The sequence below is a fragment of the Euleptes europaea genome, chromosome 15, assembly GCF_029931775.1.
Source record: "Euleptes europaea isolate rEulEur1 chromosome 15, rEulEur1.hap1, whole genome shotgun sequence".
Taxonomy (NCBI): Eukaryota; Metazoa; Chordata; class Lepidosauria; order Squamata; family Sphaerodactylidae; genus Euleptes; species Euleptes europaea.
In genome coordinates, this window is record NC_079326.1 from 33,653,876 (window position 1) to 33,676,757 (window position 22,882).

The 22,882-nt window shown below is 42.7% G+C and overlaps 1 protein-coding gene across 1 annotated transcript; it reads right to left on the reverse strand.

Annotated features, from left to right (window-relative positions):
• Nucleotides 1–621: 621 nt before the first annotated feature.
• On the reverse strand, nt 622–21,849 carry GCG (glucagon). The gene is made up of 7 exons (XM_056861299.1): nt 21,777–21,849; nt 17,517–17,617; nt 16,988–17,149; nt 10,413–10,466; nt 6,243–6,380; nt 2,681–2,824; nt 622–806 (listed from the first exon to the last, which is right to left on the reverse strand). Exons 2-7 carry the CDS (start codon nt 17,612–17,614, stop codon nt 770–772), a joined length of 633 nt encoding a protein of 210 aa, XP_056717277.1. The 5' UTR covers nt 17,615–17,617; nt 21,777–21,849; the 3' UTR covers nt 622–769.
• Nucleotides 21,850–22,882: the final 1,033 nt, after the last annotated feature.

Below are 22,882 nucleotides of genomic sequence, written 5' to 3' on the forward strand. Positions count from 1 at the left end.
GAACATCTTTTGCTGAAAAGCAGGCCAGACATTGTTTTCTAACCAAACAAATTAATGTCCATGTTCTGTTTCTTACAGGTTTTCTTTTTTTCAATGCTCAAAGCTTCTAGAAATCAGACACCAGGAAATAAGCTTGATTTTTTTTAATTTCTTATCATTGATGCCTGGAAATCTGAGTCTTCTTATAACAAAGGTTTCCAGAGGAAAGTTTCCACAATTTTAACTGCAAGCCTCTTGGTTTTGTTTATTTGTTTGTTGGGAGGTTTTTTTTATTTTAAGCTCTAGGTGATTGCTAATACAATTCTAAGCAGAATTATACGTCAATGGACCTAGAAGGGCTTCCTAGAGGTATCTGGTTGGCCACTGTGTGAACAGACTGCTGGACTTGATAGACCTTGGTCTGATCCAGCATGGCCTTTCTTATTTTCTTATGTTAAGGGTCTAACTCTGTTTAGAAGTACATTGTGCATTGTTTCATCTTCCTAGAAAAAAATGCCACTGCTGAATATAGATGCAGTTGTTTGGGTCTTGTTTAGGATCCCCTTTAAACAAATGGAAAAATCTGAAATCATAGATTATTTCTTCCAATGGACCTATGACTTCAGTTGACTGGGTGTCAAAGTTACATTCTCTATAAAATCCTTCCATAGCTGGGTGAAAAAGTGTATGTTGAGCTGCTTGGCTTTAGGGTACGGGTCCTGAAATGTAAGTTTCAAAATTCCCTAATGGCAGGTATTTGATGTAGTGAAGATCTCACTTTATGCCATGTTTATTCTTTCTCTCCTTGGTATTGTTTCGAAAGGTCCCTGGCAAAAGAAAAAGCAGAAGTTAGAAACAGTTACTGTGTTCAGATTCACTAATGTGGTCTCTGATACACTTTTGTTAGTGAACATGAGTAAACCCTTAATAATGAAAGCTCCTTATCATCTTCCTCTATGGTACTATGGTGTTTTGTCTGGTGTGAGTGCACATATATGCACAATGCACTTGTCAGGGTTCCTCTAGGCCAATCCTGCATTGAGCAGGGGATTGGACTAGATGGCCTGTATGGCCCCGTCCAACTCTATGGTTCTATGACTCTATAATGTCAGTACAACTGAGCCAGGCTTCAAAGACTCACTGATTTTTAGTCTCTCTATTAAAATAATTAAAACAGGTGTCCCAATAATGTGCATGTTTATTCAGGAATAAGAACCGCTATGTTGAATGAGACATTGTGTACACAGGCCTTGAGTTTTAAAAATGCTTAATTTTGACCAGATCATCTTCTATCTAGGTTTTTTTAAAATAGCTTCTAGTCTGCAGTCCAGTATATCGTCATTGGTAAATTGTGGATATAATAATGGGCCACGGGGGTGGCGTAAAGTGCTGTCAGGTCGCAGCCAATTTAGGGCAACCCAGTAGGGTTTTCAGGGCAAGGGATGAACAGAGGTAGTTTGCCATTGCCTGCCTCTGTGTCACAACCCTTGCCTTTCTTGGTGGTCTCCCATCCAAATGCTGACCAGGACCAATCCCGCTTAGCTTCCAAGATCTGATGAGATTGAGCTAGCCTGGGCCGGGCAGATCAGAGCAACAATGCAACTTACTTTTAAATAAACATGGAGAATTTACAGCTTTAGGCCAAACTATTGAAAATGCTTATTTCGAAATAAGCCACAAAACTGGTCACAAAAGGACCAGTTCGTTTATAATTTTAAACACTCACCTTCAAAGTGTGGCAACTTACTGCAAAGTAACTAGTGCTAAAGGATCTTACTGACGGTTGCTTACCTTTTTAATCTTCTCATGTAAGCCTGTATTGCTGCTTTTATTAATCACAAAGAGTAATCATTACAGAACAATTGGGAAAGACCCCAAATTGGCCTAAAGAAAATAGCAATCTAGGGCCTAGAAACCACACTGAAGTATAACAGAATTTTTTTTTACTTTCCTCCCAGTTCTCTTTGGCTGGATTCAGACATCACAAGCAACCTGGAATTTGTTTGTGATTAGAACAAACCCTGTTCATTCCTAGGCTTATGATTTATTTCCATCCAACACCACCCTGCTTCTTTTCTCCCTTTGTTAGGGTTGCCAGGCCTCTCTTTGCCACCAGCAGGAGGTTTTTGGGGAGAAGCGTTAGGTGGGTGGGGTTTGGGGAGGGGAGGGACTTCAGTGCCATAGAGTCTAATTGCCAAAGTGGCCATTTTTCTCCATGGGAACTGATCTCTATTGGCTGGAGATCAGTTGTAATAGCAGGGGATCTACGGCTAGTACCTGAAGGTTGGGAACCCTACCCTTTATGCATGAAAGCATTATTGAAAAAACTTCTGGGTCTTTTGACTCCTGTATGGTGTGCTAATTAAATTCAAGTACCTTAATAAATGCAGGTTGCTTCTTTTGAAGGAGAAGTCAACAGACTCCCTTCTGCTAGCCATTCACAAGTCCCACCCCCTTCCATTACCTCATTCAAGGGAGTGGTTAGAGCAGCGTTCTATCTAAACCAGGATTAAACTGTGGTTTAGAATCCCTCTGTCTGCTAAAGAAACACATCCAATTTGTTAAGGTGCTTGAATTCAGATGTTACAACAGATTGATTAGGCAAGAGATTTCCCCAAACAAGGGAGTCATTTCAAATGCACCTAGTTTGTACTCCAGATATGAAAGACAAGATGAATACTGTTAGCTGAAATGTATGCACCTCTCAGTCACTTTTGTGTCAAGCAACCACTGCACGAATTCGCGGGTAGCAATATCATCCAGGATTTCATGGAGATCACTGTTGTAAGAGCCTTCCGAATGTCTTCTGGCAATGTTTACAGCTTTAGCAGTTCCTTCTGACAAACTTTAAAAAGGAAAAATGGACAAAATGACTTCCTTTATGGCTCAAAATAAACACGTCTCCTATAATTCAGCTCCAAGTTTCCACAGCAAAAAGCACATTGGACTGAGCTGACTATCCACTGCCTCTTCAGAAAAATTATATTTCAAAAGCTATTTCAGGTCTAGAAAACCAGTTCTAAAAATGCATACAGGGAAACATTTTGTGCCCAATGAAGCCAAACACTTTAGTCTTGTTTTAGTGGCAGAGATTTAAACACGCTCATCTCTCTCCCACTTAAATTTGGCTGGGTGATTGCTGATATTGTTAACTCCTGCTAGACCAAGTACCACACATTAATATTTTCAAAGTCCAATCTTCATGACCAAACTCTGCCAGTGGTTAAACAATTATGTGTTAAACAATACAGAGATGTAGTTGTTAGTTGTTGTGACTCCACAGTTCCAATAGTAAATAGACTGAAGTCCTCTGCGACCTTGGTTAAGTCAACTGGATTACTCCAGACCAATTGGGTTGTGTTATGGCCAGTGATCATACATACAACTGAAGAGCTACAGATATCTATAGAGTCGATCCAGTTATACCGGGAGTCTTTTGTTATGGTACTCAAAACACTGTAGATGTAGCATTTCAGTATTCTCTGGAAGCTGTATTCCCAAAAAAGAAACCCATTTACCTTGCACAAAACAGAAAGGTTTGATAGAATGGTATGAATGTAGATGTTTGCAAATTATTCAAGAAAGTATGACCATGTGAGCCAGCTACCACACACGCTTCAAGAGTTGTGCGAATACAGATATCTCCTAAGAAAGCATTCTGAATTCCTTGCTTAGAATTTTAATCAAGGATGGAAACAGAAGAGACAACATATCAAACTCCAACAGTGCTGTCAAAAGTAAAATACAATATAAACATTCATTGTAAATATGCTACATCCAATATACTTCAGAATTAAATATTCTCATACCAAAGCCAACTGTTTCTTGTATCATCTGAGTACTCTCTTTTTGCATATTTCTTCCTAGATTTTAATTCCTAAGACGGATATTGAAGGTGGAAATATTTTTTGTTGTTGTGGACCTTGGATCACACTAATGATTTTGTTCAAAATATGTAAACACCTGCTATATTATTCCATATCCTTTCAATGTTGTGTAAGCAAACAGACCTATGGAGAGGAATGTCTACCTGTTTATGGCCCTATGGGTTTCTCTCACCAGGTACACTGGCTGAAGAGTGGCCAGTAGACTGTTGCATTCCTCACCCAACATGCCTTGGATCTGAGAAAGTACTTGTAATGTAAAATTGGCAGAACGCATTGTTATGCTTTCTGGATGCTGTTTTCAAGGGCTTAGAGACTGTAACATGCAATGGTCTTCATACATTATGGAGTACATCATCAGACATTATGGAGTACTGCATCAGACATAACAGAACCATTCGCAAGGGGCGGGCTCTCCTCAATTCCCATGCATGCGGTGGCTGATTAGGACTGAGATCAAATTGCAAGCAGAGAAGGGATTTCTGTCTTCCCACCCACCATGCCACTTCAAAACCTGAAACAATAACAAGGGAGACCTGTTTGGAGACACTCACATGTTCCCTAAGATCATGTGGGTTTCTCCAGCAACACAATAAGGCCTTCCCTGGAGCCAGTTTCAAGCTGGGAACATGGAACAGGGATGAAGGCTGAAGCCCCTTTTCCATGTGTACCACCGTCCTGATCCTAATCAGGTACCATCCACACAGGACTTGAGAATCCATAGCTCATGTGCAATTGTGTTATGTCTGACATGGTGGGGGTGGGGACCCCAGGTCCAACCTGTGTACTCCATAGGGTACGAAAAGACTTCTGCCACTTCACCACTCCAAATGATCCCTCTTTATATTCCCCCTCCCAAATTTCTTCTTGTATAAAAAACTGCATTGTTAAACAGTTACATCTATTTCTGTGTAATTCAAAGTTAACCCTCTGTGTGCCTCATAGGAAAGCCAAAGGGAATAGAACACAAAGAAAGGTGCATCATAACTGGCTTCCATCTGGATGTCTAGTATGGATTGTATTTCAGAACTAACAATGAAAACAGCAAAATGCCACACCTTCATGAGGTTGCTTCTTTCCCCACATCAATGATTAAACAACATATCTTTAAGGGCTATCATCCCTTTGCAGCTGTTCCCACAGGAATCTTCTCAAGAGCTGACGTGCATCCTATTCAGGGCTATAACCAGATATTTCAGAAGTCCCCTTTGTTAATTGGTTTCCTTCCTAAATTCCAACACACACGTTTGACTCTCAGATCTCTTTTCATTATCCATAAGGTAATAGTAATCAACCTTTATAGAGTACCAATGACGTACATATTGCCTTTACAACTGGCAATTGAGATTAGGAACACGGAACCGAGGGAGAAGGTACGAGAACCCTGCTCTAAGGAGCTCACAGTCTACAGGTACACATAAGTACAGAATGGAATGAGGCCTGTTGATCTTACAACTGCCAAGCCATGCTGGCAAACATGTAGGGTCTTGAAGACTGGTGAGCGTGGGCTGTGATGGGGGGTGGGGGGGTGATGAAAAGAAAGATACTGTTCCAAATGCATGGTTGCAGTGAGAGATGGATCAAAGTCAGCAGTGGGTAGAACAGGCCAAAGAGCAAAAAAAGAAAGGGAGGTTGTAAAAACGTGGTGAGAACAGGATGTAGGTGGTTACTGATAGAGTACAGGTGACTGACAGAGGTGTTGGCAGTCCAGAGTAACGGGATGCTTTGAGGCAGCAGAGGGGGGTAAATACTGTACATCTTGCCGAACAAGAGTGGGAAGGTAGAACAAAATCTTCTGAAGGGGATGGGAAAGATGGTGACAGTGTGATGATGGGCTTATCAGCTATTTCTTGAAGAGGCTGAGGAACAAAGAAGGAGAGGCTCGAAGAGGAGGAGTCTCTACAAGCTTTCAGGGTTTTTTTTTTTTTTAAAAAAAGCTTAAAAAATAATAAAAGAAAGAAAGAGAATAAGGATCACGGCGCAAATCGGGAAATGAAAGATTGGAGATGACAAAAACTGTGGTAGCCAAGATGATGGAAGAAGGTGACCTGGGAGAAGCAGGGAGGGAACTGGCTGATAGTTAACTACACAATAAGAGTACAATGACCTTCAGTATGAGTTGAACTTAAATGAGAAATTTCACTTATTCAAGCAAGCGACACCACAATAAACTTGCAAAGGGTTACATTTTAATTGGTCATTGGATAATATCATGCCCATGACAACATTTCCAGTTACAAATGAGAAGTATGAAATACAGTAAGGGAGGGGGGGAATACATCACGGCTCCATTAGGCTTTGATTAGTAAAATACCGCCCCCCCCCCAATGCCAGAAAAATCTAAGGAATGCTCAAGGATAACTACAGACGGATTCTTACTCTCTTCTCCCTCGTCCGCTCATTAACCAAGCAATGAACTCCTTGGCTGCTTTCTCTTCCAAGTAAGAGCTGATGTCACTGGTATAGGTACCGTCGGCGTGCCTCTCGTATTCAGCGTGACGTCTGGCGAGTCCATTGCTAAAACAAGAACACTTATCTTAGGACTGCTTCAGTTTTGGGCCTTTTGCTCCAACAGCATTTCTCCAACACAACACACAAGTAGATTTACCTCCCGGGTAACCCCCAAGTATAAACCTTTATTCTCTCCTATACAAGTACATTATGTCCACTTACACCTCAGGCAAAAGTAATGTCCTGCACTTGTTCCAGGGTGAACAAATCCTATTGATAGGTTACCAACCTCAGGTACTAGCTGGGGATCTCCTGCTATTACAACTGATCTCCGGCCGACGGAGATCAGTTCACCCCCGCCCTCCTCAGGCTCTGCCCCCAAACCTCCAACCAGTGGCAAAGAGGGACCTGGCAACCCTAGGGGTTGAAGTCCCTCCCCTCGCCAAACCCTGCCCTCCTCAGACTTGCCCCCAAAAACCTCCCGCCGGTGGCGAAGAGGGACCTGGCAACCCTACCTATTGGCCAGCTTGTTGGTGACCCGGCCCTGATTGACATGACTCCGGCAATGGGGTTATGCCCCCCCCCACGGCACCTTCTTAACAACAAACATTTCAGATGTTTCCCATGATTTTTTCCTCAGACATATTTGGTTATTTTCAGTGAATTGGGTATTTAATAAAAGGATCGTACGATTACTCCCTTAGGAATTCACATATCTAATTAGTCAGGTGCTAATTTAGAGGGAGTGAGCCCCGTGGCGCAGAGTGGTAAGCTGCAGTACTGCAGTCGAAAGCTCCGCTCACGACCTGAGTTCGATCCCGACGGAAGTCGTTTTCAGGTAGCCGGCTCAAGGTTGACTCAGCCTTCCTCCTTCCGAGGTCGGTAAAATGAGCACCCAGCTTACTGAGGGTAAAGTGTAGATAACTGGGGAAGGCACTGGGCAAACCACCCATGGGTCAGTAATTTAATTTAGAGGTACATTCTCCACAGGCCAGTCTGCTTGCGTGAATCAGTCTCAAGAAAAATAGGTTAACAAAGCTCACTTTGGCAAAGCAGATGTATTTTAAGACAAAGGTAGTAGGGCTCATGCTAAGGTCTCCAAAGGAGAACCCAAAGGACACCATTGAAAGTGGCGCTTGGGTTGCAACAGAGAAAGGGGGCCAGTATTGTATGGTTCATGTGACAGACTAAGATTTGGAAGGTGCAGGTTTGAATCCTCACTCTGCCATGAAGGTTGCTGGGTGACCACAGGTCTACCTCACAGGGTTGTTGTGAAAATAAAATAAAATAAAATGGGGGAAGGAGCACCAAGTGCAGTGCCGGAGGTTTTTGGGGAAAAGATGGAATAAAAATGTACTAGATACATAGATGGGATCTGTATCCCAATCAAGATATGCTTGAGGCTTGGGGTGAGAATAGGGTTGCCAGCTCTGGGTTGGGAAATACCTGGAGAGTTTGGTGGCGGAGCCTGAGGAGGGTGGGGTTTGGAGAGGGAAGGGACTTCGATGCCATAGAGTCCAATTGCCAAAAGTGCCCATTTTTTCCAGGTGAACTGATTTCTATCGGTTGGAGATCCGTTGTAATAGCAGGAGATCTCCAGCCACCACCTGGAAGTTGGCAACCCTAGGCAGGAAGGGAGTATTCAGAACATGAGACACCCAAACAATTGCTCCCAAATGACAGCATGAATTCAACCATTGGTGGACTTTGTAGAACAGGACTTTCCTCCCTTCCTTCTCCTGCCTCTGCCCATTTGGCCTCTGAAATTTTGCTCCTGGGCTCAACAGACTCTCAGGAACAGCACAGAATCAAAGCAGGAGCCTGTTGTGGCTGTGGGGGGGGGGATTGGTGGAAATTGCAGCTCCCTCTTCTGCAAATGGAAAAGTTGTTCCATCAAACAATGTGACCGAATACATCCCAGTGTGTCCTGCCCCAAAGTTGACAAACCTTAGCTTTGGCTTAAACATATGACATTGGTAAACAATTGTCCCTGCTTCATTTGGATGTGCTTACTGGTGGTAGAAGTTGGTAATGGGAACAAAGTAGATGGCAGTGTTCCTACACAGTAAGTATTACTACGTAAAACTCTCTGAACCTACTAAGAACAATGTCACACTTTACAAGTTTCGTGTACAAACAAAACTTTTTACATCTACAGATAAATGTGTAGTGTAGGCGACCCAGGGCCAGGAGCACTGTGGTAGAGGCTGGTCCTGCCGGCTCAGTGTCGTGAGCATGCATCCTGTAGGAGCAGAGGCCCCTCAGCCCTGCTGGCAGCAGGCAGCAGGCAGCCTGGGAGGGGCGGGGGAACATAAGAACATAAGAAAGGCCCTGCTGGATCAGACCAAGGTCCATCAAGTCCAGCAGTCTGTTCACACAGTGACCAACCAGGTGCCTCTAGGAAGCCACAAGCAAGACGACTGCAACAGCACCATCCTGCCTGTGTTCCACAGCACCTAAGATAATAGGCATGCTCCTCTGATACTAGAGAGAGCCCGGGGAGCCCTACATGGGCTGCCACCAGCTGGAGATCTCCTGCTATTAGAACTGATCAGTTCACCAGGAGAAAATGACCTCTTGGGCAATTGCACTCTATAGCATTGAAGTCCCTCCCCTCCCCAAACCATGCCTTCCTCAGGCTCCGCCCCCAACTTCTCCAGGTATTTCCCAACCCGGAGCTGGCAACCCTAGCTGCCTCTCCCCTCTTACTTAGCTGGGCTGCAGCCGGGCCCTTTCCCCAGCATGTCCACAGGGAAACCACTAGCATGTAGCCCACTATTCATGCATGGGCATTGCCCATATTCCTCTCCACTCCAGCAGCTCCTCCCAATTCCTGGAAACATCATTCCAGGAGCTGCAGGATCCATGTGGAGGAACAGCCATGTGTGTTGATGGGCTAGAGGGAGGAGAGCCAAGGGGATGAAATACACCACTTTTCCTAGTGGAGCTGGAAGGAGGAGAAATTTCACACCTTTATTGTTGCTTACTCCAGCCCCCCAACCAGCCCCATTTGTTTCTCTGCACAGGTCCCATGACCTTGGGAATGATCATTCCAGGGGTTGGATGGGGCTGCAGGAACTGAGCAAAATATAGGAAGATTCCCTGTTCTGTGTACAGAATGGATGGGTCCGTGCCACTACATTTGTTTCCATGTAATCCGTGAAGCAACCCAGGAAATAGGTTTTTTTTGAGAGAGAGAATCTAATCCAAAACGTAGGAGTGGGTTGCCCCACTGACACATGTGCCCACAATGCCAGAAGTAGAGCTATGATGCCACATATGCAACTTGAAGCTATTTCACGCTTGCCAAGTATTTTCAGCACTATCTGCCCACAGATCATGGAATCTGAACAACGATAGAAGTCTCACTCACTCAGCCACCCCTAAACCTAACTTTTATTGCAGCCAATGGGACTTCTACAAAACTTTCCCAAGCTGGCAAGGGTGATTGCATGTAAGTGTATGTGTGTGTGCCTCACTCTTCTAGATACTGTCCTTATGGTCAAAAAATGGCTATGTAGGGGAGGTGGAAATGCAGAGAAAGGCACATGATGCTTCTACACTGCAGGAACACCAGAATTTAGACCGTTGATGCCCTCAGCTCCCACAGTTCTAGTCTTCTATCAGGAAGATCCTTTCCAATCAGTCTTTTCCTCTGGCCAGATGATCGGATCAGCACTGTCGGTGTTTCACAGAGGAGATCCTTCATGTTCAGCAGCGTGCACATAGTTCACTGCTTCATTCAATGATCTCTGGCACAGGACCAATGTGCCAGGAATGTATTCAGGTATGAGACTGATTTACTAGCCTTTCCCACTCTGTTGATCCAGTAGTACACCTGAAGCTGCCTTATACTGAGTCAATATGGTCCATCAAGGTCCATATTGTCTACTCAGACAGGTAATGGTTCTCCGGGGTCTCAGGTAGAGGTCTTTCACATCACCTACTTGCCTAGTCCTTTTAACTGGAGATGCCGGAGATTGAATTGGGGACCTTCTGCATGCCAAGCGGATGCTCTAACACTGAGCCACGGCCCCTCATTATTATCTGTTTTTGCCCAATTCCCCATATTGTAAAATGTTTATTCACTTAAAATACCTTGAAAGCTGATCCAGCAGGTTTTCTTTCTCTGTCTCTTCTTGCCTTTGTTGTCTGGAGCAGAGGTCCACAGTCATTAGATTATTGAAATTATATTTGCACAGGTGGGGAAAAAATCCACTTATCAGTGAACAGTTATAATGTGCTTTCATTAATACATTTACAATTTATAGGACAAAGAACTGTGTGTGTAGTTCATGATTTTGGCATTTAATACCATAAGGATTCTACCCAATTAGCTTAGCTGAATACAGATCCAGACCATTGGGCCATCTATCTCAGGTCTTTTATGCATGGCTGTTTCACTCGCCATCACCTCAAATCCAAGATAAAACAGGTCTCTGAAAACACGGGCAAAACACAGGGAAGTGCAGGGGGAGAGCGAGGCAACCTCTGATGGTCAGAAACCGCATGCGTAATCCAAACAAAGACCGGAAGTCATCAGAAGGGTGAGGGCAAGTGAAACATCCATGCATAAAAGACCCCAGTCGTGACTGGCAGCAAATCCTTCAGTGGGAGAAGCTGGGAATTGAACCCGGGACCTTTCATGTGCAAATTATGTGTTCTGCAACTGAACCATGCACCCTCCTCTAGTTCTTTTGTCCTCCACTTAAGGGTCACTGTTTTGGCTTGGAGAACATCTGATAGTATTTTGATAAACAGATGCACCCAGTAGATAAGATTATTCAATCCTGTTCAGTGTTTTATAATGCAAGTGTCAGATTCGAATGGCTATAGCAGCAACAGCTTGTTAAATTTACTGCTGCAAACATTTTTTAAAAAAATTACAAAGAAGCTACTGTTTGAGCCAAATATCAGACTGATATTAACCACAAATTTGAATTTAAAAGTTAAATCATTCCCTGATTGAAGATTAGCTTGTTTCTAGGTTCAAAGCCCAATTGTATGCCTGTCCTTCCTTTCTAATGCTTATAAGTAGTTACACAGGCTGCTTTCACACATGTTGGATAATGCACTTTCAATACACTTTAGCAGTCCTTTGCAACTGGATTTTCCTGAAACCAATAATTGCTGACGTGCATAGAAAGTGCATTGTGAAAGCAGCTTCAATCATTTACTATTTCACAATTCTGTTAAAAGACTAAGGTCTGTGACTGCTGTTTGGAACTAACTGGTTTTATTATCAGCTAGTCAGCAATAAAGAGCCAGTTCACACAACCATTCAAATGTTGCAATCCTAAGCAGAGTTACACCCTTCTAAGTCCACTGAAGTCAATGGACTTAGAAGAGTGTAATTCTGTTTAGGATTTAAATGTTAATCTTTCTTCTGGTTCTGGTGATCTATGCCTCTTGATGAACTGGACCCCTGAATTATTTGTCATGGTGCTTGTAGTGGTCCATTCGTTATCTGGAAGGTCTGTGGTGGTGAGCAACAGGATGTGGATAACGATTTGGTTGACTCATCTGATCTGAGCATGGATTGCAGCAAGCAGAGGAAGAAAAAGCAGTAAACATGAACCGAATGGATGCGTGAACCAGCTCTGAAATGCCTTTTCCTGCAGAACAATTTAGGTCTTCATCACTGATCCTTTTATTCAGTCATCTAAGCATATTTCCAAGTAAATAGGTTAAGGATTAGGCTGTAGGTTTTTGTATTTCCTAGTTTACCACCAATGGGCATGATCTATCCCCAGCTGAATGCAGCTGGAAAAGCCAGATGCAAAGGTTTCGAGTGTGCCTTTGGACACCAAAAGCCAGGTTGGGAAACATGGGCCCTGATCATGGGAAGAGCCTCCAAACTATGTCAGGCTATTCTTGGTCTAACAGTGTTACTTTATACCCAGGAGTTCATTCCCTCAGCTCCCAAGTGCCATTTTCTATTAGAAGAAATAGATTTCACAGGGCCACAGCCGAACGGTCTGTTCTGTTCAGAAGGAGCTTCCACAAAGCCCTGGTTGATGCTCCACAACTAGAGGCAGGTAGGAAAGGTGGTGGTCAGAGGCTGCTCAGCAGCCAGCAACCAGCACAAAGACCCTTTGGAAGGCAATGTTGTGCCTCTTCTGCTCACACAGAACAGGATCATACTTACTGGTTATTTGGGACTTTCTTTGTTTTTTCCCCGTTCATCTTGGTTGGCCAATATCATCTGATTACGAGATGAGGCGGGAAGATGACGGAACAAATGGTGTGATTGCTGAAGATGACGCATGGCCCAGAAGAAGGGAAATAACAAAACACGTAATGGTGAAGTAGCAATGGAACGGTGAATGGAAGACTGATGTGCAGGAAGATAGCAAAGTGCCAAATTACTTTGACTGTCGGCATCAGAAACGGCAAATGATCCAAATGGAAAGGGGGAATGGGTGAGGAAGAAAAAATGAAGGAACGAAATCCAGACATTCTTATAACATTTCTTTTAGGTGTTTCTAGTAGTAAATTAGTTTCAACTATGGTAAGAGTGATTACAGTGATTTTCAGATTACATTCTGTGAAACCCCAGGATTCCTTATAAGTTTATCTGGAGATCCTCTGTGAGAAGATCAGTATCGGGCCAGCAGATATCTCTGAAATACTGTTTACCAATCTTTCCTTGAATGTGCATCTGCAGCGAAGTAGTGGGTTTGTTCTGGCAACCACTTAGTTTTTTCCTTGCTGCTGTGAGGCTTGAAATAAGAACAGAGGTGAGGCTAAACTTGCAAATAATGTGCTCGAAATGCAAATTCCCCTGCTTGTATTTTTTAGACTGTTACCCATACTCTAAAGATTTTGATCTGATCACAATTAACAGTGAGATATATTTTTAGTTTTTGCTGCTGTTTTCGAACGATGTGGTAGACAACATTGGTTATCCATCTCAGTAGGCGGCCAACTGGTAATGACTTTTGGTGCAAGCTCAGAACATACTTGAACTCACATGATCCCACACGAAGCTGCCTTATACTGAATCAGACCATGAGTCCATCAAAGTCAGTATTGTGTACTCAGACTGGCAGCAGATTTCCAGCATCTCAGGCTGAGGCCTTTCACAGTAGCCACTGCTTGATCCTTTCAGTTGGAGAGAAAAAAAGGTAAAGGTAAAGGTCCCCTGTGCAAGCACCAGGTCATTCCTGACCCATGGGGTGACGTCACACATCGACGTTTACTAGGCAGACTTTGTTTACGGGGTGGTTTGCCAGTGCCTTCCCCAGTCATCTTCCATTTACCCCCAGCAAGCTGGGTACTCCTTTGACGAACCTCGGAAGGATGGAAGGCTGAGTCAACCTTGAGCCGGCTACCTGAAACCAACTTCCATCAGGATTGAACTCAGGTCGTGAGCAGAGCTTGGACTGCAGTACTGCAGCTTACCACTCTTCATCACGGGGCTCCTTAGCTGGAGATGCCGAGGATTAAACTGGGGATCTTCTGCATTCAAGGCAGAGGCTCTTCCCCTGAGCCACAGCCTCTCCCCATCTTGATTGCTTAGTCTCTTAGACAGACTAAAAAGATTGCTACCTGATTGATCAGAGAGCAATCCTACACAGGACTACACAGGACTCTATTCAGGTCTGTTCAATAGGGCTTACTCCCAGAAAAGAGTTCTTAGGGTTGCATTGTCAGTGCCTTGGGAAGCCGCCTGAGCATGAATGATTCCTTCTGGAATCCTTACTTCTGAAACAGACTTGATCTCCTGGTAAACAGAAATACAGTTTACAGAGGAACAAACAGTATCCAGAGTCACAGTTCAATGACTCACAGAGAGGGTTTTTTTTTTCACTGCCTGAGCTTAAAAGAAAGAATTCTTTATCTTAATTTAAATCCCTACTTGGTTTTCTTAATGAAATGGGATTATTGAAATTATTCAAATACGGAGTGTTGAAACGAGTGAGTTTCTTTTTGTAAAAGAAGATGCAGTTAAAGAACAGTGTGTACTCTGGCTGTCCCCTGAGACTATTTATTTTTATTTTACTTCATTTATATCCCGCCTTTTCCCCCAGTGGGGATCAAAAGTGGCTTACATAGTTCTTCTCTCCTCCATTTAATCCTCACAACAATCCTGTGAGGAAAGTTAGTCTGAGAGTATGTAACTGGCCTAACAAGAAGAAGAAGAGAAGAGCTGGTTTTTTATATGCCAACTTTCTCTACCACTTAAGGGAGAATCAAACCAGCTTACAATCATCTTCCCTCCCCCACCATAACAGGCACCCTGTGAGGTAGGTGGGGCTGAGAGAGCTCTAAGAGAGCTGTGACTAGCCCAAGGTCACCAAGCTGGCTTCATGTGTAGGAGTGGAGAAACCAACCTGGTTCACCAGATTAGAGTCCACCACTCATGTGGAGGAGTGGGGAATCAAACTCGGTTCTCCAGATCAGTGTCCACCGCTCCAAACCACCGCTCTTAACCACTACACCATGCTGGCTCCCTAGACTAGAGGGAACCCATCTTTTGCTCACAGGAAGGGCGCTCCAATCCTTTGATGGTTTTTATTGCCCTCTTCTGCAATATTGTTTTTGAGAGAGGGTTGCCAAAACTGTACACAATATTCCAAATGCAGTCATATCATGGATGTATGCAGGGTATTACAATACTGGCTGCCTAAATTATTTTCAGTCCTTTCCCTAATAAGCCCTCACATGGAGTTTGCCTTTTTTGCCACTGCTGCACACAGAGTTGACTCTTTCCTGGTCCATTCTGAATCAATCTGGGTATATCAGCTTCAATATATATTACTTCCCGTTTACATTAATATTATTTTCCACATTGTCGACTAGTCAGCCAATCTGAAAAATCCTTTTAAACCCATCTTGGTTCTCTCCATCCTGTTACTTGCAACCTTACCACGTCATTGCTCACCCCTGACTCACAAGCATTTATAAACAAATGTGCCAGTCCCAATACCAACCACTTACTTCATTCCATTGCAATAACAGTTCCATTTATTCCTACTCACAGCTTCCTGATCAACCAGTTTAATCAATCCATGAGACAATCTGTCCTCATATCCCATGACTGCCAAGGAGCCTTTGTTGAAAGACTTTGTCAAAAGCTTTTTGGAACCCCAGGGATAAATATCTACCAGATCACCTGGTTAGTTAACTCTCAAAAAATTTCAAAAGGCTGATGAGACAGGGCTCCTTTACAAAAGCCACATTTATTCTTGCTCTTGAGTATTCTTGCTCTTCCCTCCATGTGCTAAATCGCCTTTGACAATTTTTAAAAATGTTTGTTACATTTGTATTTCCTAATGCTCTAGAAGGGAGGTGTATTTTAGCAAAAAGTTACACATTCTTCTTAGCTCAACAGTTCCACATTTGAGTTCTTAAGAGGCCTTGGGTGTGTTCCATCCAGTCTCAGTGACTTGAACACACTTGAAGCTCTCTTATACTGAATTAGACCATTGTTAGTTTTTAATTTGTCCATCAGGCTTAGAAGGTTATTTCTGGTCACCTGTGCTTGTCTCAGTTCTTCCAACACCCTCCTGGGAAAAAAACCCAGCTCTGGCTTGAATAACTGCCCCATGTTTTCTGCACTGAAAACTAATGCAAAGAATTCATTCAGTTTCTCTGTCGTCTCTCTGTCTTCCTTTAGCAATCCTTGTAGCCCTTTCTCCTCATTCAAGGAACCAAGGATCTCTCCAGCTTTTTTTCAGTTTCTGATATTTTAATACAAATATACATTGCCAGAACCGATACTCTTTCTTTTTCACTTCGTTTGGGCAACTTTATCTAGTATTTACAGCTGGTATGTTTGTGTGTGTGTACACACATACTCGCTGTAATACTAGATACACACACACTTGTTTCTGGACACAATTCAAAGTTTTTAACTGTAAGGCCTTAAATTTCTTGGGGCCAAGATAATTGAAGGACTGCACCCTCCTGCGCTATCCAGCCTGCCAGTTTAAGATCCTCTTTACAAGCCCTGTACTCTGTGCTTCTTCTTACAGAAGTGAAACAGATAGTGACCAGAGGCAGGGCTATTTAAATGGTGGCACTTCATCTATAGAAAGCCCTTCCCCCTGAGGCTCTCCTGTAACCAACTATACTCTCTTTTAGGCACCTGGCTAAATTATTCCTTTTTACCCTGCCTTTTAAAAGTAGGGGATGATCTTTTAAACTGTTTTTACAGTGTGCCCTAGCCTGTTTCATGAGAATCTTTTAAACCTGTAAAACATTTTATGTTGTAGTTAGGCTCTGGCTGGGGTTTTTTGATCTGTTTTTTTTTTTTTTAACATGTGGTAATAGTTTGTAAACTTTTAACTATTTGTATTCCTTTGTTGTTTACCTGTAAACTGCCTTAAGTAGGTTTCTGGAGAGGTGGCACAGAAATGTTATAAATAAATAAATATGAATCCCCAGGATAGGACAGGTTCTAAATCACAATTTGTGAATGATAGCTGGATGGATAAATAGATGGATGGGTGGATGGATGGATGGACGGATGGACAGATGAATGTTTTATATTTCTGCATGGTTCTACCTGTGTGAAGTCTGACAAGGCATCACTTCACACACACTTAATCAAACCTTTTCTTGGGTTTATATGGCATTATCAAATAGTCCCCCTTAAAAATCTTTTCCCCAGGGGACAATTTATAAGGAGGGGGTTGGATTGAGATGGAATTGTCTGTTATGCTTACCCGCTTCTCTTACTGCTCATTAACCACTCTACAAAATCTTGAGCTCTCCTCGTGTCCAAGAACTTGCTGTAATCGCTGGTGAATGTACCTTGTGAGTGACGTTTCACTTCGTTCAGCTGTCTAGAGTCATCTAATGGTTCAGCCTGGGAAGCTTTGAATAATCTATAAGTGTGGTTTGTAACAAATTAATTGCACTGACAATTGTATATATGAAAGGCGCTGTACCTCGTACTGAACTCCATAGTTCTGTATATATAAACATAACGTTCTAAAATAATTGCTGCTAATAAAGGATCATTAGTTGCTTGGTAATGGCAGAAACAGACCACAACAACCACAACCCAAAGTGCAACTGTTTGAATGAATAAATTGATACATGGCTGTAAATTATACTGAGTTGTGCTGATATTTAATGAGGGGAAAATTCAGTTAGTTTCTTAAGGGGTTTTCCATGCCGGCTTGCTTTCTGCTATAAGGAAATGCAGAGTTCACGTTGGAGTTATTGCAGTTTTTGATGGCTAATGTTTACCTGGATTTCTCTTCTGTTTCTTGAAGGGCACTTTGCCAGCTGCTTTGTACAATCATTAAAAGCAACCCCACCACAAAGTACATGCTTTTCATTTTCATTGCCTGGAAAACAGAGGTAGAGAAAAAGAAGTAATCACAAAAGGACTTCACTATAATTGCTTGGCAACAATAGAAATAGATTTAGACCACAGCTACCTAACCAAAAGCATAACAACCATGGGGAAACCTAGGGAGGTGACAATCTTCAAGGAATGGTTAGACAGACACTTGTCAGGGATGTTTTAGGTTGATCCTGCATTGAGCAAGGGGTCAGACTAGATGGCCTGTATCTCCTTCCAACTCTATGATTCTATGCTTCTATGAAACAGATCCATGCCCTAAATCCTACATTACTTAGACTTGATTGAAAATTCCTCTGAGTTTCAGAGCTCTATGTGGCCATTTTATTGACTGATTTGTTTAAACACTTCCTCACACACCTCCAAAAGAGGATCCAAAATGGTTTATGCAAATATCACCAAAATGATCAATGTCAAAATAATTTTAAACCATTACTAGTGGAAGTCATCATCACACATAAACAAAAATTAAAGCTCCAATTGTCCAGTTTTTACCCTCTCCCAAGACCTCCTTGCTATAATCAGGAAAAACTGATAAATTCCTAATATCCAGTAGGAGATTATTGGGCAAGGCCAGAACAATTGCTGAGAAAGCTACAAATGGACAGGAGCTGTTCTAACCTCCCAGAGGGAAAGAACACACCAAGATGTTGGGACTATTGTAGCAGGCATGCTGGTTCATACAGGGAGAGACAGTTCCTCAAGTATGCAGGACCTAAGTCATAAATAGGGTTGTGGGGGGAAAAATCAGTAAATTTCAGGTTTGGGTTTATTGGGCCTGATTTTTTTTTTGTAAACCCAAAATAAGCTGAATACTACTGGTAAATATCGGTATTTGGCTTATTTTCAGGTTTCCTGAAAAATTTGGGTCCATTATAGTCAATTGGGATTTTTTTGAAGCTCCTAGGAGGCATTGTTGGAGGTAGAGTCTCCAAATTTGCACCGTGGCTCCAAGAGACTCTCCTTCAATGGTCACCAAAGTTTGGTGTACTTTGGGATACGGGGTCCAATTTTATGGGCCCGCAAAGGGGTCATCCCTATCCTTCAGGCATTTGCGAGCCGAGCTGTCCATCGGTTTTCAGGTTCAAAAGTTCAGTGTTGCTGAGGACTGGCTGAAAGAGTCGATTCCAGGCTGGTGCCTCAAAGTCTGGGGTCTGCCTTTGTTTCTGGGTCGCTTTGCATGATGTCCATGCAAATGAGCTTCCAAATGCAGGGAAAAAAGCTCCAAAAAGCCCTAACTATGGAGCCCTAACAAAACCAGTCAAAAAAAAAAAAAGAAAGAAAAAGGGGAGAAAACACAGAGCCATGCCTCTGAGCAAAGCCAAAAAGCCGAATATCTATTCGGCTTTTGTGGGAATTGCCTATTCGGCTTCGGCTTTATCTCCAGGTTTGACATTCGGTAAACCCAAATTCTGAAATTTACCAAAACGGCTAATTTGCGGTTTATTTTCGGTTCGGGTTTATCGATATGCACAACCCTAGTCATAAAGGTAAGAATGATCACCTTCAATCAAGCTAAGAAACAATAGGCAACCAGTGTTTCAAAATTAGTGCATCATGTTGAAATCAGCTGTTTCAACCAAAAGGGGAGCCGTGGCATTCAGTACCAACTTGAAGTTTCAAAATTGTCTTCAAGGACAGTCCCATGTGGAAGTCTGTCTCAATAATACAATAGCTTAGCTGTTGAAAGATACTAACCACATAAAGAATGTCCTTGCCTGTGACGCACAATGTTGGCACTGGCAAGAGGGCATGGATCCTCTCTATCAAACTATGTTGAAGTATATGATTAGCAGGCTTCATGCATATGCATAGAATGTTGCAATGAATAAACCGTTTTTGGCAACTTCGACACCTGTTTCCACTTATTTAGGTGTGGGATTTGAGTCTTACTTTATACGTATTTCAGAAAATGCAAACTAGGACAGACAATTAGCAAATCCATGTGGAAGGTTACCCTGTATATTTTCCTGTATCTACTGGGCAATTAAATAAAAAAGAATTTTCCACAATATTGTATGATCTTTATATCGGTTTCTATTTACATTGAACAACAAATGTCCAGCAAAAATTAGCCATGACTAAGTCCCTTTATTTAGAAAGGAGTTGTTAGCAGCCGTGCGGATCCCAAAATAAAATCTCAAAAACAAAACAAAACACAATCCACATGATACCTTTTATTAGGACCAATCAAATGAAACATATCAGTGCCATTTGGTCAGTCCTAATAAAAATTATCTTTAGCCCGTTAATTCAAATGGAATGTCATTGTGATTAGCTATGGCTCGGCTATGCCCTATCACCTTAACATGCGTCATAAGAATGCATAAGGCCACATCTGCATTGTCTTTATACTCAGATTCAGCTACAAGTCTGAGTTTGGCGATGTAATTCAGCAGTGCAATGCTGCCTCCCAGTGCTTTTTCTCAAGAGGGCAGGTTCTCCCCACAAAACATTAAAACTTTCTTCAGCCTGCTATACATGCATTCTGCATGGCCCTTTTCAATATTGTATTTTTCCCTACTTGCCTTTTAAATGAGGGAAAGAACCAGAAAATACCCATATAATCAGACACCAATTATGGTGTCTCTCTCTGCTCCACAGAGTTCAGGATGGTTTGTATATCCTTCTCTCCTCCGTTTTATCATCACAATAACCCAAGATATATGTTAGGTGAATAAATCCAGTCTCCCAGAGAGCTTTATTGCCAAGGCCGGGGTGGGGGGTGGGGATTAAACCCAGGCTTTCTCAGTCCTAGTTTGAAACTGCACCACCACTGGCTATCTATAGTTCAGCTTATATCTGTGTATAGATCTTACATCTTAGATCTTCATGTAGGAATGGAACAGTGCATACAGGAACAGGTTTGGTGAAGTAACTATGCTTAGAATTGCAGCGTAACCTTTTACCACAAACACTCTGAATTCAAAGATGACACATTCATACATGCATGGTTCTCATCAACGTGCATGCATGAGATGAACTGCCAATAGCAACTCAATTCTGCAAGATGGAACTTTCTCATACTACCATTTGTCCTTCAGCACAATTATTTATGTTGTGTATGTCAGCGCAGTTCCTTCTAGTACGACAGTTTACACTTTCAGCTAAAGGTGTTGGAGTACCCACAGCACCAACCTAAGCAGAGTTATACCCTTGTAGGCCCATTGACTTCAATGGACTTAAGAGGGCTGTAACACTTCTTGTGAGTGTAAAGTGCCCTCAAGTCACAGCCGACTTATGACAACCCCTTTTGGGGTTTTCATGGCAAGAGACGAACAGAGGTGGTTTGCCAGTGCCTTCCTCTGCACAGCAACCCTGGTATTCCTTGGTGGTCTCCCTTCCAAATACTAACCAGGGCTAACCCTGCTTAGCTTCTGAGATCTGATGAGATCAGGCTAGCCTGGGCCATTACACTGTGTGATATGCATGCATTTCTGAACCTGTCCTAGTATACTCTCTTTACAACAAAAGAACATACTTCCTTAAAATACTTATAAATCTTTTTTTTTTCATTGAGAGGGGAAATAATTCTGTATCTGAACCAACTTTTGTTCTTTTCAAAACAGAATGTGGATAGGGTTGCCAAGCTCCAGGTGGTAGCTGGAGATCCCCTGGAATTATAACTGATCTCCAGGCAACAGAGATCAATTCACCTGGAGAAAATCGCTGCTTTGGAGGGTGGACTCCATAGCATTATACCCCATTTCCCTCCACTCCCCAAACCCACCCTCCCCATCTCCATCCCCAAAATCTCCAAATATTTCCCAACCTGGAACTGGCAACCCTAGATGTGGAAGTGCACAATATAGTCAACGGGTTAAAAAAAAATCTCCCCTATCACATTTAACTTCTACGATTTTCTCGTAATTCCGTAATTACACACTCTTTCTGTCCTTGCCTTACAAGGAAATATTGCCCAAAAAAATCTCATGCATGGGCTACTTTCTATTGCCTTTAAATGAAATTAACGTTAAGCAACATTCTTCCTTCAAAGCTTATCAAGTAAAAGATTTCAGGGTGTTTTTTTTCCCAATAGGAAAAAGAACATGAAACAATCTGTTGATACCGCCTAACTTTTTGCAAACTACATTCGGTTTAGCAAAGAAACGCTAAAGAAAGGCAGCCAATCTGACTCTTACCTTCAGTTACGTGGAAAGGGAAAATACGGAGTAGCAGGACAGACAGCAAATCTTTCCTGGGGTTTCGGAAAGCCTTGCGGATCTTGGTGCGTCTGTGAAGTAGTCTCTTCCTGCACAGCCTCATATATATATTCCAGTTCAGCTTCAGTAAGCTGCCTGCATCATTGCTGACAGGTTCTTTACTCAATTTTTTTTTTGGGGGGGGGGGAATCTAGTTTGTTTACCATTCTTTGCATTTGACCAATTTTTATGATTGATTGCACACATTTGTTCTGCTTACTTTATTATGACATCAGTGTCGAAATAGGGCCTAACAGTAGCACAAAGGTGATGAGGTGTCATTGTCAAAAAGAGTATCTGTCACAATTACCGTAAAGGTATCCATAGTGGAAATCAAGAATCTGGGGAGCAACTGATGACTCCCCCTCAGAGGCCTATTTTAAATAGTATGTTCATTTATCTGTAGTAGCACAAATAGTTGGGGCACAATTCAATGAAATGTATACCTTCAAAACCTCAATGATTTTAATGACAGATGTTTAAGCACCTGGTTGGCCACTGTGTGAGCAGACTGCTGGACTTGATGGGCCTTGGTCTGATCCAGCAGGGCTTTTCTTATGTTCTTAAGCAAATGCACAAATCCTGCTCCCAGATCTCTTGAATAGTCCCCAGGTGGTAGCTGGAGAGCTCCCAGAATTACACCTGGTCTCCAGGTTACAGAGATCAGTTCCCCTGGAGGAAATGGCTGCTTTGGAAGGTGGACTTTATTACATTAAACCCCACTGAGGTCCCTCCCCTCCACAAACCCTGCTCTGCCCAGGTTCCACCCTCCAGGAAACTCCAGGAATTTCCTAACCTGGAACTGGCAACCCTACAAATATGTACCATTATTTCACATGGAAGGGAGGAGAAGGGCCACCAGTGCACTTAGGGACATAGTTGTGGTGACAACAAAACTCCTGATGTGCCATGACGAGAGTTGCCAGGTCAACCCTGGCCACCAGCGGGGGACAGGGGGAGGGTAGAATCGCCAGATCAAAGTTGGGAAACTCCTGGAAATTTGGGTGTGGAGCCTAGGGAGTGACAAGGACCTCAGTGAGGTAAAA